The 17,749-nt window shown below is 37.3% G+C and overlaps 1 protein-coding gene across 3 annotated transcripts in view; it reads left to right on the top strand.

Moving 5' to 3' along the window:
- Rnf170 (ring finger protein 170) overlaps window positions 1–13,261 on the top strand; it is a 63,529-nt gene extending 50,268 nt beyond the window's left edge. For all 3 annotated transcript variants that reach the window (XM_004626667.2, XM_023710130.1, XM_023710131.1), the window contains 3 exons: window positions 4,814–4,887; window positions 7,807–7,917; window positions 11,499–13,261. In XM_004626667.2, the coding sequence (XP_004626724.1) occupies window positions 4,814–4,887; window positions 7,807–7,917; window positions 11,499–11,768 (455 nt within the window). In that variant the 3' untranslated portion in view covers window positions 11,769–13,261. The remainder of the gene's footprint in view (window positions 1–4,813; window positions 4,888–7,806; window positions 7,918–11,498) is intronic.
- Window positions 13,262–17,749: the final 4,488 nt, after the last annotated feature.

Below are 17,749 nucleotides of genomic sequence, written 5' to 3'. Positions count from 1 at the left end.
TTCTAAAACAACAAAGCTACGTATACAGAAAATATTTTGTAGTTACTTTAAAATTTAAATTAGGTAACATTAAATACCAGTTGCTGAGATGTACAAGTCACATTTCAAGTGCTCAGCAGCTACATTTGACTAGTGCCTGCTGTACTGTGCTGCTGCAGGAGAGAAACAAGTCAGGAACTTTTTCTTTCTTCGTGGATCCAGCAGTTGACAGGAATGGAAAGGAAGCTTTCACACTTTCAATGAATTCTATCACAGACTGACTAACTGTGGGAAGACCTATTCAAAATATTTCTTCCTTCGTTGTTTCCTTGGCTATGTAGCTACAGCAGGTTAAATGTTATTGAATACGTCACCTATCCTGTGTTCTGTAATTCAGTAGCACAAAGATAAAGGCATTATCGTCCCTGTGAGGGAGTTGTAATTCAAAGTTAAAATTATTATTGTTATTGTTGTTGGTGGTGTTATTATTGTTATTTGGCTTTTTGAGACAGGATCTTGCCACATAACTCAAACAGGACTTGAATGTACTACGTATCCCAGACTGACTTTGAAGTCACAGCAATTCTCCAGCCTCAGCCTCCCACGTGCTAGGACTACAGATGTGCACCACTACACTCTGCTACACTATTACTTTCAAATCACTTTTCATTTATTATATTTTGAGAGGTGAAAAAAACTTCACAGATTCATTTTAAGTATTTCCACTGTCAAATAAAAATAAAATTTTAAGTGGTAGGTTAAAGACTTTGGCCCTTACCCCTCAAACAGCTTTTGTAAATTTTGTTGTTATTGTTGTTTTTCCTTAAATTGTAGTTTTTATTTTTGTGGACTGACAGGTTAGTAGGACAGCTACAATAATTGATATATTGCATACTGTTGTCTTCATAGTAGTTATTCATAGTTCCAAGATTTTATAAACTTTGGATGAAGGGAGTGACATGATACTGTCAACATTTCAGGAAACAATTAAAAATTCTGTAAGCAAATAGATTGGTAAAACTGAGGATCTACACTTTGGTAAAATATGGAACTTTTACCGTCCTTAGCTGGGTGTATCTTGTTTCTTCCAAGAGCACTGTTTTCCTTTTTTGAGCTAGAAAGACGCATGCTCATCTTCAAGAGTCACCTCATTTCCTGGGTGCAGGTGGCAGGCTGTCGCTTCTTCACCTTTGCTTCCAGAGCATTTCTCACAAAACACTGAATAAGGTCAAATTTATAGAACCAGAAAGTAGAATAGCAGCTGTGTGGGGCTGAGGCATTATTCTGTAACGGGCAGAGCCCTAGATTGCAAAACAGATGGATGGTGGAAAAGGCAGTACAACAGGGGCAATGACCAGGTCTTTGCCCAGCCTCACTCCTCTCCCTGCAGGTCTCCCGTTAAATGTCGCACTCAAGAAACACCTCTTTTCCAGACATGATGGTTTAGGTATGCTAGCTGTATCATCTCATGAACCTCACACTTTTCTTACAGGACCCTCATCACAAACACAATCTAAATCTAAGTAGCTAGTATGTTAGTTTACTAGGGCCACCTCAAAAAAAAAAAAAAAAACCTACAGACTGCATGGCTTATATTTATTTTTTCACAGTTAAGAGCAGGGTGTTGGTAAGTTTAACTTCTGCTAAGGCCTCCCTCCTTGGCTTGCTGATAGCCTTTCCTTTACATACACACCTCTTGTGCCTGCTTATTCAAAATGTTTCTTCCTATATGGCCCTGGGATTAGACAGGCAGTCTGGAGTAAAGCACTTGTCTAGCATAGATGGGGTCCTGGTTTTGATTCCCAGAAAGAAAGAAAAAAACAAAAAGGACACCAGACATACTAGCTTAGTGTCCACCCTACAGGCCTCACTTTAACTTAATTGCATCCTTAAAGGCTCTATCTTCAACCAAATACAGTCATATTCTGAGGTATGGGGGCATAGGATTTCACTATCTGAATTTTAAAGGACATTGTTCAGACTACATATAGTTAATGTGTATTGTATCCACTGAGAAACCTCTAGGAAACAGGGACTTCCCTCTCATTGTCATTTGAGCACCTGTATAGTCTCCATACCCTTCTCTACCTCCATATCCTCATACAACACAATCATGTCAACATTGAAGCCTTAGCATTATCATCTGACAAGGTCCATCCTGGACTACCTTATCTAAAGTAACCCTATAACTCACTTTATCACGTCACTGTCCCTTCTTCCACAGCACTCACCACTTACTTAGTTCTGCAGCATCAGGTCCGAGGTGGGTAACGTGTGCTTAGGCACTGCTGCACTCCAGTGTCCACTCGTAGTCATCAGTGCGTGGGTTTCTTTAAGCACGTGGCACATTGTAATGTCCTTCCTTCCTGAGGAAAAACCCAGCCACCGCGAGAGACCAGTGCTCCCAGAGGTGAAGAGGCCGCAGGCACTCCAGAGTCCTTTTTAGTGTCCAGTGTAAATTGTGTCTCCAAGACCTGCAAAATTCCTTGTCCTACTTTTTCTCCTTTGCTGAGCTTGTGGATGACAATTCAGTACTGAGCCGAGTTCCCTACAGACAGTAGTGCTTCTTCTGGCAAGCAGGCTGGGACTGGGAGAGCTAGGTCCAGTTGGAGACTTACAGTTTGCTTGTTTGCTTGTTTGTTTTTTGAAAAGGCTGAGGTATCTCAGAAAATCACGGAATTATTCAGGCAGGGCTCCTCCAGCCTCCCAGAGTGCTGTGATTATAGATGTGCACCAGCATACCCACCTTGACTATCTTTTTTACAGGGTGAAAAAGTTGAGGAAGAATCAAGAATTTAATAGCAGATTTGAATGAGCTGAGTATTTGATTGGCTGGGGCATAGATTATCAGGGCAGGCAAGTGGCTGTTCCATAATTTGCAAAACTAGAACCCTTATTATATGTCAAAATTCATTGAGCGAAAAGATAGTAATGCTAATATCATGACAGATAGTAATAATGCAAAAAGGCAATAAAGCTAAGACATCATTACAGATAGTAATAAAACTGACAAATTAGTAAGTTTGTTGTCTTATAGTTCCTATTTCAAATTAGATTTCTCAAAGTACCTAATAAATATTGCTTACCTGTAATCCCAACACTTAGGAGACTGAAGCAGGAGGACTGAAAGTCTGAGGTCAACATGGACTACATAGCAAGACCCTGTCTATAAGTAAACATTGATTAATATAACACTCTCTGAGAGTAAAGATATCACAAAAAAATTGTTTGGTTTTTAAATTCATCTTTTTTTTCATTTCCTTTTTTTTTTTTTTTTTGGTGCCAGAGATTGAGCTCAGGACCTTGCGCTTTTCAGGCAGGCGCTTAAGCCACTAAGTTGTCTTCCCAGCCCTTAAATTCATCTTTAAATTGATGAATTCATTGTCCTCATGCCTCAACTTCCCAGAGTGCCGAGCTTATATGTGCCCCCTGCCTCTATCTTCCTTCTTACTTAACATTGTATAGTTGAAGATCTGTCTATCTGTTAACTGATTTCAGTGTGTCCCCTTGGCCTCCTCGGTGGGTTGCCGCGCTTGTGCTTGTTCTGAATTCTGACATCCAAGAATAAGGAATACAGGAGAGCGAAGTTAGGTCTCTAAGATAGGAGTAAGAACATATGTGTAGAGGGGGGACTTGGTTTAGCACTTACTTAGCATTCTGTTCAGGTTTGCCTGTGGAACCTGGCCAGTTAAAGATGCAGATGTTCTGCAGAGAAAAGTGAGTGGGCCCCTTAAGCGGATCTTTTTCTTTTTTCTTTTCTTTTCTTTTTTTTTTTTTTTTTTTTTTCCAGAACCAGGGATTGAACTCAGGCCCTTGCACTTGCCAGGGAAGCACTTATCCTACTTAGCCATCTCCCCAGCCCCAGTTTTAATCATTTTATTTTTAATTTTTTTTCTTTTTGAGGCAGTTCATGCTGGCCTCAAACTCATTATGTAGCCCAGACTGGCCTCAAACTGGTGATAATCCTCTTGCCTCTGCTTCCTGAGTGCTGGGACTACAGATGTGCACCACCACACCTAGCTCCTTGAATGTTATTGCCTATCCACTTAGTTCCGTACCACTCTGAGGTCATCTGAACTCTTTCATTTATTTAGATGCCTTCAGCTGTTTTGCTGCTCATGAATACCTTTTACACAAAAAAATTACATTCCTATATTAATAAGAGTTGATTCAGTTATTGAACTGCACCATAAACTTTATTAGGACAAGAGAACATAAAATCTTTGAATGTATTGGTTCCTTGTTTTTCTACCTATAGCTAGTTAATATGTCAGTACATGTAACTTGAATTTCTAAGTTCTTAAAAACTTTTGTTTTTATACCATACATGCCAAATTTGAAATAGAAAATTTATGCTGATTTGTTGGTTGCCCTGCTTACCATGATATTTCCCATTTCATTTAATTTTCACAGGAAATATATTTTCACTGCATTGAGGCAGTTACTTGCTTTTGACTGTGTAAAATATATACTATTTCATAATTTAAATAAAAATATTTTTAATGGCTGAAAATAGTTATGTTACTAGATTTGAATTTGCCTGAAGAGTGGGTTGGTTGGATGGAGCAAAAACTTTTTCTTCTTGTCTTCTCTTCTCTTCCTTTTTTTTTTTTTTTTTTTTTTTTTTCTTGAGACAGGATATAGCTCAGACTGGCCCTGACTAACTCAGGCTGGCTTCAAACTCACAGTGATCTTCCAGAGTGCTGAGATTACAGGCATGTGCTACTGTGTCTGGCCAGCAAAAACTATGTTTAAATAATGTTAAATATTTTAAAGTTTCTTAAGATGTTGTGGACTTTAAAACATTTAAAGTATTAACGCTTTTTTCCATTAGGTGCCTGCATTATTGCGTACTGGCGATATGGTACCTGGCTTGGTGCAATCAGTTGTCCAATCTGTAGACAAACGGTAATTGTTTTTATATCTGGAGAGTATCATTTATGCTACTTTATTTTGTTTATTTGGTTGACTGAGGTTTTGTGGAGTTGGTTTGTTTGTTTTGGCTGGGTTTTTGAGTTCATGTGACCTTCGGGTACCACAGGCTTTTCTACTGAGCCACACCCCTTTGTCTATCATTTGTAGACTTTAGTTTTTGTATTTAAATTTTGAATTATTTTAATTTTTTTAGCAGAAATTCATTCATTTAAAGTTTCTGTGATTTTACTCAATTACTTAAAAAACAAATATATCTTTAACACAGAAAAAATACGTTCTGTTTGAAATCCTACCATTGTACTAAATAAACTGATGAATGCTGCCAAATTGTAAGTTTTGTTGCAGTGCCAGCAAAGGAATAACTGAACTAGCTAATCACACTTATTCTTCTATCTGGGGGGTGGGGTGGTTTCCCATTCTTATTTACATTTAATTTGCGTTTTGTTTGCTTTTGAGAGGAAGGGTATTGGGGGCTTCAGGCATGCTGGGTGAGCGTTATACCAACAAGCTAGCTGCATCTCCAACCCTGGCCTTTTCTTAGTGAGGGTCCAGATATCTTTAAGTGATGTAGAATAATTCTTTTAATGTTTCATTTTTTAGAGACATAGACACACTGAATTATCTTAAACATGTTAGATGTTAATAAGGCCTAAGTTTTTGTAAGTGTGAACTTGAAGACTAATATTAACAAAGATGAAATTTGCTAATTTCTCTCCAGTTCTCTGACAAACTGGAAGAACAAAATACTGAACTGAACAATTCTGAAAAAAGTAAAGCTCTTATTTTTTAATATAGCAGAATATTTCATTTTGTCATTTATATAGGTGTTTTTAATAGTTTATTTTAAACAAAAATATAAACCTTTCTGATAATAATTTATGATCGTGTAAAAAGATGTTTACTTTGAAAGTTTTCCAGCATGTAAGATGAAAGTAAAAATGTCTGATTACATACATACACTTCTTTTTGTTCCCTCTAGAAACTTTCATAAACTTTATTTATTTATTTATTTATTTTCTGGAACCGGGGATTGAACTCAGGCCCTTGCGCTTGCCAGGCAACTGCTTATTCTCCTGAGCTATCTCCCCAGCCCCTAAAACATTTTGTAAAGGCCTAAACCTATAGAGGAAAAAAAAGTAAAGTAAAATGGTAAAAGGCAATAACTTCTTAAATATTCTTTGTTTTGTTTGATTTTCTGTATGGCTATTAAAGTTCACAAAGCACAGCTCACTGTATTAATAAGAAACAGGTAATTATCACCAGGTGTAGAATACAAACTGCCTGCCTGTGCAGAAACCCTGCAGGGCTCCCTCCAAATCTCTCCCTCTCCTTTGTCACCTATAGCTAGCTCGTATCTAACTCGTATACTAGGCATTTCCTTGATTTTGTAAATCATTGTGTTGTCTCAGCTTTCATCTCTTAAGATTTGGGGGGATCGTCTGATTTTTATCTTTGCATAAGCTCACATATGTGTATACATATGTATTATATGTATCATATATGTATACATATTATGTATTGTCTTGTACATACAAATATAAAGAGTCCATGCAAAAAATGTATACATCAGGAAAAGAAAAACTTGTATAAATATTTTAATATTTTAGTGGAACATCATGAAATTAATACAAGTTACTTTTGGCCTCTAAAATTGCAAGAGGTACTCCAAGGAATTTTACAGTACAATTATTATTTAGTAGGTTTCAGTGTTTGAGAGTTGTTCCTTGTAATAACTTCATTTCCATATTATCCATATTATGGTAGAATTCAAAAATGTGTTAAATACTGGAAAGAAAAAATCTTATTTTCTTTTTTTAATACTGGTAGTTAAACCTGGGGAGTGCTGAGCTACATCTCCAGCACTTTTTATTTTTACTTTGGAGCACACGATCTCACTAAGTTACTCCAATTGGCCTTGAACTTAGATCCTCCTGCCATAGCCTCCCACTAGGTGGGATTACAGGCATGTGCCCCCACATCCAGCAAGGAATGGTTGTTTTAATGACAAAGCAGGAAGACCTACTTTTCACTGTCAGAGTGATAGTTACTGTGAATGTTTGCGTACTATTCTTAGATTTTTTATTTATTTGATTATTTGATACAGCATCTTGCTATGTAGTTCAGACTCCTAGTGATCCTCCTGTCTCAGCCTACCTTTGTGCTGGGATTACAGGTGTACGCTACCATGCCTGGGGTTCTGTGGCCAGCACAGCATTGGTACCGAGGATCAAATTCGGGTCCTTGGCAGGCAGGTGCTTAGACCATCAAGCTATCTCCCTCGTCCCATTCTTACCATTCTTAGATCTTCAAAGATAAATTTGCCTAAACAGAACTATTAAATTTATTCCTGTGTGGGAGAAAACTATAGTAGTGTTTGAATATGATGCCCATTTTATCTTGTAGTTCAAATATATTTTACTCTGTGTGCGCGCGTGCATGTGTGTGTGTGGTGCTGGGGGTCAGATTCACCTTAGAATGAACTTTTTTTGTTTTGTTTTTTGAGACAGATTCCCACTGTCTAGTTCAGACTAGCCTTGAGTTCACTGTGTATCCCAGGCTGGCCTTGAGCTGGTGGTCCTCCTGCCTCAGGCTCCCAAGTGCTAGGATTATAGACATGCTCCACTACACCCAGCTTGTTGGATTTTACTATAAGACAATAACTTGTCTCCCCTATGTTCCCATTATTAAAAGAAATGAGCAAAATATGAATTTAAAAACTTTTCTCTGGCTAGGGATATAGCTCAATGGCACAGTGCCTGCCTGTCAAGTACAAGGTCCTGAGTTTAATTTCTGATACCCCCCAGAAAAACGTGGCTTTTCTAATTTTATTATAAACATAAATTGAAAATTTAATAATTCAGAATATTTAAATTTTTTTTCCTATAATTATAGGTAACTTTACTCCTAACAGTATTTGTTGACACCGATCAATCTCAGGATGTTGTAAGATTGTATCAAGATGTTAATGATTATAACCGAAGATTCTCAGGGCAGCCCAGATCTGTGAGTATTGTTACAACAATGCAAAGTTGTAGGGAGCTATTATATTTCATTTTATAAAGTAAGATTTATGAACAAATATCCTTTGACTCTGAAAAATCTCATTATGTGTGGGGGGCAAAGTAACAGTTTTCCTTCTTAAAAAACAAAAAGCATTATAAATGTGTTTATGAAAGAGAACTAGCAAAAGAAAACCACATTGGAGTAAAATAGAAAATTATTGACTTTTAGATGATTGTAAATCATTTAACTTGTGAGAAAACTTATGGAGAAGGTTTTATAATTTTTTGTGGTTTTTTTCTCTTACTGTTTGACTCATCTAGTTTTCATATACTCTAACAAATAATTCTAACTGTGTGAATATATCAGAATGTGTACTTCCAGAACTGAAACTATACTAAGTGCACACTTACTTGGAGAGCCACAACCTCTCTTGTAGGCCCCAGACTCTTAAGTGTGAGGCTTGGCTGACATTTTTGCTGGCTAGGCACCTCCAATATAACGTGTGGACTGTTGAACTGATTTCTCCCTTGACTCATTATTTTATAAATTGTTTCTTTTTGGGGGGGATGCCTGTTATTTTTGCTTCACAAAAATATCCTAACAGTCTACATTTCTCAGTCAACAGAGCTGTTGTTCTAGCCTAAGCCATCATTACCTCCTGTTCTAGATAAACACACTCTCTCTCTCTCTCTCTCTCTCTGCCTGCCTGCCTGCCTGCCTGCCTGCCTCTTTCTCTCTCTCTCTCTCACACACACACACACATTTTTTCTACCCAACAACCCACATAGTGTTTTCAGACCACATTGCTGTCGTGTTTTAAAACTTCCAATTTTTTGCTGGGTATATGTTGCATGCCTGTAATTCCAGAACTCAGGAAGCTGAGCTGGGAAGAGTGCTGCAACTTCAAAGCCAACTTGCTCTACAGAGCAAGACTTTCAAATATAAACAACTTCCAGTTTTGGTTCTTACTCCTTCCTGTCATTCACAGGGCCCTACCTGGTCTAGTCCTTTGCCCTTTGTACTTTTCCTCGATGACCACATTTCATCCCTCAAAGCATACTCATAAATTCTTCCCACTTTCAGAACTTCACATGAAACATTTTTTGACTTTGTCTGCTTTGCTTATTTCCTACTTCTCATCCCTTAGATGAGCTCTGGCTTTCGACTCTCCTCGGAGGTGTTCCCTGACTAACATTGCCCCCTATAAATTTCCTTCATAGCATTTTATCACAGGCAGTAAGCCAGTCTTCCGTGTTACCTTCCTGTAAATAGACTACAAATTTTATGAGGGAAAGGATTTGTGTTTTATTTATTTACTGCTATATCCTCAGTGTCTTATTTAATGGCTTGGGTATAGACTTCAATGTTTATTGAATAAATTAATGCATTATACAAAAGATGAGAACTGACACTATGGCTCCCAGCCAAAACTATTAAGCTATCAAAATGCTGTTGTATTAAATAAATGTGTGCTTTTCTGCTTCCTAATTCTTTGTTAAGAATTTTTTTTTTTTCTTTTGGCTGGCTCAGGCTGCCTTAACAGTGGGTCTGGTAAGGCATGTGGAGCTGGGGATCAAACCACCATGTCCTGCACCTGACTGCATTTGCATAAGCAGGTGCTTAAACAATTGAGCTAACTGGCAGATCCCCACTAATTCTTTGTTTTATTTTCTTTCTTTCTTTTTTTTTTTTTGGTGGAACTGGGGATTGAACTCAGGCCCTTGTGCTTGCCACGGAAGCACTTATTTCACTGAGCCATCTCCCCGGCTCCCTAATTCTTTGTTTTATGATGTCATGTATCATTTTCCAGGTGTTTAAGCAATAAGGAAACCTAAATCCAGTTAATAGTAATTAACCTGTAATTACTTAGAAACTTCTTTTGCTATTTTTGATCAAGCAATATTTTTATGGTATATGAAATTACAATATATAAAGGCCACTTAGCTCTTTGATATTCTTCCATAGTTGAAGGAAAAGAATATATAATACACAAACGTTTCTTCACAACTTATTTCTTGCCTAATTATACAGATTTTTGTGTAAGTGATATCTGAAATAGCTCTGAGAAAGGACAGAATGCTATTCAGAAGATACACTAGATTTTCATATTTAAAATAGATTACCATAGGCTTTATGAAAGCTATGTAGCCATTTTGTTTTAAAAAATAATTCCTTCCATAGAGAATAGAAAAATTAACATAAAACATTATTCTAAAAATTGTTGTTCTCTTGTGACCACTTTTTCAAAAGGAGTTAGAATATTTTCTTTAAGGGAGTTTTAAAAACTATTTTCTCCTTACTCAGTTTTTTGAATTTTTGTCTCCTTTTTGACCTTCTTGGCACTTAATAAATAAAATGTCTACCCAAAGTTAGATTTAGGATGCTATGCTGATTATTAAAAGTAGCTGAACTCCAGGCAGAAGAATAACTAGAAGTGATTCACTGTGAGGAATGTTTCACTGTGATTCTTTTTTTTTTTTGCTCTGAATGCCTTCAGGGCAGGTTTGGCTGGCTTGAGTTGTGGGGATCAAACTGCAGCATCCTGAGCCTGACTGCTTGATTGAAGCAGCCACCTAAAGAACTGAGCTAGGGCCAGGCCCCCATTCACTGTGATTCTTAAATACTTCTCAAAGTTTGTGTGTCTTTATTGTATGGTATGTATTTCTTGGTAGTTTACAAAAGTCTTCCAAATATATATATATTTTTTTCTTTTAGTAATCCTTGTGGATTACTCAGTGCTCAATTACTAAATGTTCCATTAGTTGTTGAACTCTTATACAACTTTCTCCAAATCACTTGCCTAAAAGTGATTAACTTGGAATTCAGACTCAGTTCCATCTCATTAGAAAGCTGATACTGCAGCTCAGGCCTCAGTTTCTAATTCTGTACACTAAGTTCTTGGTTTGGTTGGTTTTACTAATTCAAATTAGAGATACCTTCAGTTTTACCTGACTGTAGGTTGAGTATCCCTTATCTGAAATGCATGAGACCAGAAATTTCAGATTTCAGAATATGTTGGGTTTGGGAATATTTGTGTAGATTTTAACCAGTTGAGGCTCCCTAATTAGGAAATAAAAATTTGAAATGCTGAAAGGTATTTTTGAGTGATGCTCTCAAAAGAGTTTCAAAGATTTTGGAATTTTTCTTATTTCAGAGCATTTTAGATTTTGCAGCATTTCCAATTTGGTGATTTTAGATACAGGATACATGGGGCCAGTGAGATAGCTCAGTAGTCGAAAGCGCCTGCTTAAGCAATCACAGGACCAGAGTTCAATTCCCGGTACCACATGCCATGCCAGCTACACCCCCCGGGGTAGGCTGAGCTGGCCACAAAAAAAAAAAAAAAAAATAGATACAGGATACTTGACACGTATATCGCATATTTTAAGTTTGTTGACACTTTTTTTTTCCTAAATGACCTGCAGTAAGAACTATTTTTAAATAAAATGCATAATGAGAGTGATGTTCAATCAATCCATGAATCTCTCATTTATCTTGAGTTTGAACATTGTAAAGAGATTTACTTTTAATCTGACATATTAGATGCTAAATCATAATATATTTGTTTTTCCCTCTACCAGATTATGGAAAGAATCATGGATCTACCCACTTTACTGAGACATGCTTTCAGGGAAATGTTTTCAGTTGGGGGTCTTTTCTGGATGTTTCGCATTAGGATAATACTTTGTTTAATGGGAGCTTTTTTCTATCTTATATCACCTCTAGATTTTGTACCTGAAGCTTTGTTTGGAATTTTAGGCTTTTTAGATGATTTCTTTGTCATCTTTTTGTTGCTTATCTATATCTCTATTATGTATCGAGAAGTGATAACTCAAAGGCTAACCAGATGAATAAAGAAATTAGTTTAACCAGGATATCTGAGCTAAGGCATAACACCAAGCAGAAGGACTCATGTCAGTATAAATCATCTGTTTTCTCCTAAGATTAAAACCCTTATATGACAGATATCAGACTTTCATTTGACAGATGCCTAATACTTAACTGGAATTTTTACGTGTTGCAGGTTCTAACGTTAAAATGAGAATTACAATAACCTATAGTTGTACCTTGATTCTATATCGTCTATAAAGTCTCTGGAGAATATATGGAATTACTAAAAAGATATTTTGACATGTTCTTTTCCCCCAAATTACTTGGAGTAATTGGATATATAATACAGTATTGTTAAATGTAGTTTATCCAATTTGTCTTCCTTAGTGGCTACTTATATAGTAATATATAGCTATGAAACTCATCTGAATATTTTACTGTAATAAAATATTGTATTATATTGGACAAAAGTTAGTGTTTCTTTTAGTATTAGCTAAGATTTGTGCATTTGGAACAGTTCTGCCTTCCCATTCAGCCATAATTTTTTCTTACCACCTGAAACTGAAAAAACATGAGCTTTATAATTTCACTTCATATTCTAGTTTATGGAACATTTTTTAATCAGTAGAAAAATTAACAAGGTGAAAATGTTTATTTTCAGTCAAGCATACTTGATGCTCAGAGTTACATTTTCACAAGTTTGGTCCTTTGATGGGAACATATACACATAGATAACTCATAAAGGAACATTGCGTTAGGAGCCTGGGTGATACTGCATTTCTAAAGAAACTGGATCTTTATGTCTATTAGCACCAAACCTTAGGAAAGTAATAGGAACACTAAATTTGATAAGCAAAGTTACTGGTTAGCTCTAGCAACAGAATGGAAAACTTTCCTTGTCTGTTGTCAGAAAAGTTTTATAATACTGTCTCCTAGATGGCAGCATATTATAGCTCAGTCACTGTCTTGTGCAAAATGAGCAGATGTGACTGAGATGACTTGATTGCATAGGGTAGCTTTTATGTTTGTGTTTGTATTCTGATGACCATGGCATGAGTATCTAATGCACTCTTGGCAGTTTTGTGTTTGAGACTAGTCAGTACCATAAGTATTACAAGATCCTTCCTCAGCCTATTGGCATTGCTCTTTACTGGCCAGAACACAGGATGTAAGTTGATACCTAGGCGTCAGCAGGGCATTTGTCATCTGCAGTCACTGATACTATTATTCATCAGTTTGTTAGTGAGCCTTAATAGTGTGTACACAGAGAGAGGGAAAAAAAAAAAAAAAAACTATCACATTTTCCCGTTAATCAGCTTAGTTGTACAGCTAGTAAAATTCTGAATGAAGTATCAATTTTTCTAATTTGGACCTAGGACAGAGCTGTTACTTGTCATAGAAACAATAATGCTTAGATATACAGCACACTGAAGTTCCAGCAATTCCTTACATATTTTTTCATTTATCTTTAGGGAAATCCTTTTTTGTTTGTTTTTGAGACAGGGTCTCACTATGCAGTTCAGGCTGGTCTTGAGCTCACTTTGTAATCCTGGCTGGTCTCAAGCTTGCAACGGTTCTCCTGCCTCAGCCTCCCAAGTGCTGGGATTACAGACTTGCGCCACCATGTTTGGCTCTCAGGGAAATCTTGTGAGAAGGGAATGTCATTTGCCATCCTTTTCATAGATAAAATCCCCATGGTATTGATGATAGTTTTGGCTGATGTCACACAACAAATAAGTAATTGAACTGGTGGATGTTTAGGTAGACATAAAGGATATTAGGGAGAAATAGGAGAGAAATGGCTATCCTTTGGATGTCTTTCATAATGTATTGTTCCTTCACTGGAATAAGGCATTTAGGTGCTCCAAAGAAAAAAAGTCTAGAAAGATGACTCAAAACTTCATGATTCCTAACTCTACATTTCCAAACCAATCCTCTTAAGAGAATGATGTATGTTATAGAAAAATATTTCAGTTCAGGTACAGTTTGAACAGTTCAATGTGTAGGCACTTATTATGTCAGACTGGAAATGTACATCCTACCCATGATAAATTTGGTGTAGGACTATAGCAACATCATTTTCTGAAATAACTTTATTTTCTGTGTATGTGTTCTCCAAGTGTCAAGTTTCTGGTTACTATAATTTTGTAACATTGAAATTATTGCTGCTTTCTTGGTAGAGATGTATTGTGCCAAATTTTGTAATATACAAAAGCACTATATGATCTGTGGTCTTATTAAACTGAAAAGTAAACATTTTAACATCTCAGAATTTTTGAACTGATTGTATAGTCATCTTCCCTGATCACTGGTGATAAATGCAGAAGACATGTGAGAGTATTTACAGTACAGTCAGTGTTTTAACCATCATAATAATCCTTGTATAATTCAGAGTTACAACATATAAGTCAAAACAACTATTTCAACTTAAAAAAAAAAAAATCCAACTTTCAAAAACATATTGTCCAACCCAGGAGCGGCTCAGGTCACAACTTGGGCAGCTCTGTGGGGGAAGAAGACAGCAACAGTTGTTCTTACAGCCACCTGAATAGTGATTTCAGTGCCCACACTTCACAATTGAGAGAAGCAGGGGCAGGACTCATGGTGATGACCCCTGTGGCTCGCAGATACCTACCTCATGGAGTTGGTGTGCAGGACTGATTGGTTGAATTTTGTGATTTGAAGTTTGTCAAATATTTTATTCTTTTGAATAAAAGCAGTGATTTAAAAATTTTTAAAAGGTATATATTTTTTCTGAACTGTTGAGAGCACTAATTACAACTATCACAGTGGTTTTTGTTTCATTGTACTGAAGATTGAACCTAAGACCTTTGCACTGAGCTATATCCCCAGCCATTCATTCATTCACTCACTCAAGGCCTTTGCACTGAGCTGTATCCCCATTCTTTCATTCATTCACTCATTCATTCATTCGTGTGGTGCCAGGGATCAAACTCAGAACCTTGCCACTGATCTCTCTCTGGACTTTATTTTTTTTTTAATTTTTTATTTGTGTGTGTGTGTGTGGCCAGCTCAGCCCACCAGGGGGCGGGGCTGGCTGGCATGTGGTGCTGGGGGATTGAACCACGGTCCCTATGCTTTGCTAAGCTTGTTCTAAGTAGATGCTTTAGACCACTGAGCCATCTCACCAGCCCCTAATTTTTATTTTAAAGACAGAGTCTCAAGTCAGTAAGTTGTCCAGGTGAAATACAAGTTTGGATTGTCCTGCCTCATCTTCCCAGAGTGTTTGGATTACAGGTGTACACTACCATGCCTGGCTGCAGTAGATTTTTTTTAAAACTTAATTTGGTCTCACTACACAGCTTGGACTTGTAGTGATCCTTCTGTGTCACCCCTCCCAGCACTGGGATTACAGGTGTGCGCCACCACGCCAGGTTTTGGGAACAGCACAGCATGTGGTACTTGGGATAGTACCCAGGTCTTTGCACTTACCAGGCATCCTCTTAAATCACTGAGCTATTTCCCTGGCTTTTTTTTTTTTTCTTTCATAGTTTACATGTGTACCTTTTTATTATATCCCATAATTATTGTGGGCACTTTTTTCTTTTTGGTACCAGAGATCAAACTCAGAACCTTATGCTTGCCAGGCAGGTGCTTATGCCATTGAGCTATCTCTCTGGACCATTATGGAAATTTCATTGTACACATACATTCCTCTATGGGCTTACATCTGAAACTGTGTGTACTCTACTATGATGGTAATTTTAGCTATACATGATTTTTCTTTAAGTACTGACTTTACAACTTTTTTTTTTTTTGCAGAACCGGGGATTGAACTCAGGCCCTTGCACTCCCCGGCCCCTACAACTTAATTCTTAACACTATAATTCAACTCAATAATGAAATCATTCGCAGTGATTTCCTGGCTCAGCCTCCCCAATGCTGGGATTACAAGCATGTGACACCATGCCTAGTTTAAGGAAAATTATTTAATCTGGGCAATTTAATTCTGGACCAAAAAAAGTTAACTTTAGTTAAATAGATTATACTAAATCTCTATAGATTGATCTTTTTTTTACCATTTTGATTGTGTATTTAAAAATTACAAGGGCTGGTGATATAGCTCAGTGGACTAAACCCTTGCTTAGGTAAGCACAGGGGCCAGAGTTCGATTCCTGGCACCGCATACCACACTGGCCCTGCCCTCCACTGGGTGCACTGAGCCTACAAGAATCCCCTAATGGTGGCACACACCTGTAATCCCAGCACTGGGGAGGCAGAAATCAGAATCACTGAGTCCGAGCTGCGTATTGTGACCCTACGCGCGCACACACACACACACACAAAATTGACAAGTGAGATTTTTCTGAGTCTGTGCCCTCATGTGTCTTACAGTGTCCCTCATGCAGCTGTTTGTTTTCTTTAGTACTGGGGATTAAACCCAGGGCCTTCGCACTGAGTTTCATTCCTAGCACTTTTTAAATTTTCTGTATTTTTCAGCAGGCATGCCACTAAATTTCCTAGGCTGGTCTCAACGTTGCAATCCTGCCTGAGCCTCAAGAGTGCTGGAATTACAGGTGTTCACCAGCATGCCCAGCCAGCTCTTTGCAACACTGGGTATAGTCTAGGCCCATCTGTTGACAGCAGTCTGTAAACCTGGGACTGGTTTGGAGAAGCAAGACATTCCAGGCTTTTCTGGCTTCAGTCGTGTGTGTGTGTGTGTGTGTGTGTGTGTGTCTGTCTGTCTGTCTGTCTGTCTGTCTTTTTGAGACAGGGTCTCACTATGCAGTTCAGCTGTCCTTGAGCTCACTTTGTAGTCCAGGCTGGCCTCAGTCTTAAGGATCTCCTAAGAACAGGCCAAACAGACCGCCTCTGACAGGAGGCAAAACTTTCATAGATCTTGATAGATCTTGAGCACTTGACAGTCTTTATGGCATCAGTATTTAAGCATCCATTCCTTCACTGTAAACTATGTGGGGTGTTACCAGCCAATGTCTTCCTCATCTTCTGATTTGTCATTACACATGGGGAGCAAATGCCCCATTAGAAAACACAGCATTGTTCTGACAAAACTGTCCCTAGTGCAGACTTGATCTTCTTAGATTTTATGCCTCTTGAGGCAAGGAATATACTATGGAGTAGAGAGGGTTAAAGTCTAAAGATGTTTTAAGGTTACCATATCTAACAGTTTAGATTTAGTTTTAAAAACAAAACTAAAAATACCTAATACTCAGATCAAAATGGTAACACATCTTCTCTTTTAGTTATTAGCACATACTAATTGTATACATTGAGTTTCATTGTGACATTTAATAACATCTAATAGGTCTTAGAGAAAAAGCTAGTTTGCTTTGTATTTGCTTATTGTAATTTTTCAGTAATGCCTAAATTCTTTATAGTATCTGTGATATTTTCAGATGAAAATTATGGATAGATCATATATATATATATATATATATATATATATATATATATCTCACATATACATAAGTGTTTGGGGAAAACTTGATTTTTATCAAGAACTCCATGCCATAAGTGGAAGACACCAAAAGATCCAAGAACAAAGATCAGGATAGCACAAAAGGCAGCTTATTAGGGACCAAGAGAAAGCATAACTTGGCTAGCACTGAGATAAGAGTCGCACATCCGAAGATAGGAGGAAGAGATTCTGTTAAAACTACACAAATGTAGTCATAACATAGGCTTTCTCAAAAACTATTAACCTATCAAATGTTGGTAAGGAACAGTCCAGGCATCAGCAGCCAGTATGGAATACAAAAGCTATCTTATCAACTCTGTTTATGCTGTATGACTTAGAAACTATGTTCTAGTCACTTTTATGGGCAAAATGGCAGTTATAACCAAAATGTCTATAGTTATGTCAGTCTGAATTCCTACAACATACATGAACCAATTTGCATTCTTGGGATTCATCAAACATCTGCAGATTTGTGCTCCCCAAATTAAGAATTCCTTGGTACCATAGCTTTATTCTGTAGGTAAAAAGGAGGTCCACAGAGCATGGATGCTGTTATCAAAA

The sequence above is a fragment of the Octodon degus genome, unplaced genomic scaffold (assembly GCF_000260255.1).
Source record: "Octodon degus isolate 3935 unplaced genomic scaffold, OctDeg1.0 scaffold00016, whole genome shotgun sequence".
In the NCBI taxonomy this organism is placed as follows: domain Eukaryota; kingdom Metazoa; phylum Chordata; class Mammalia; order Rodentia; family Octodontidae; genus Octodon; species Octodon degus.
The sequence above is the reverse complement of the archived record's forward strand: the minus strand, read 5'-3'. Positions and strand labels throughout refer to the sequence as shown.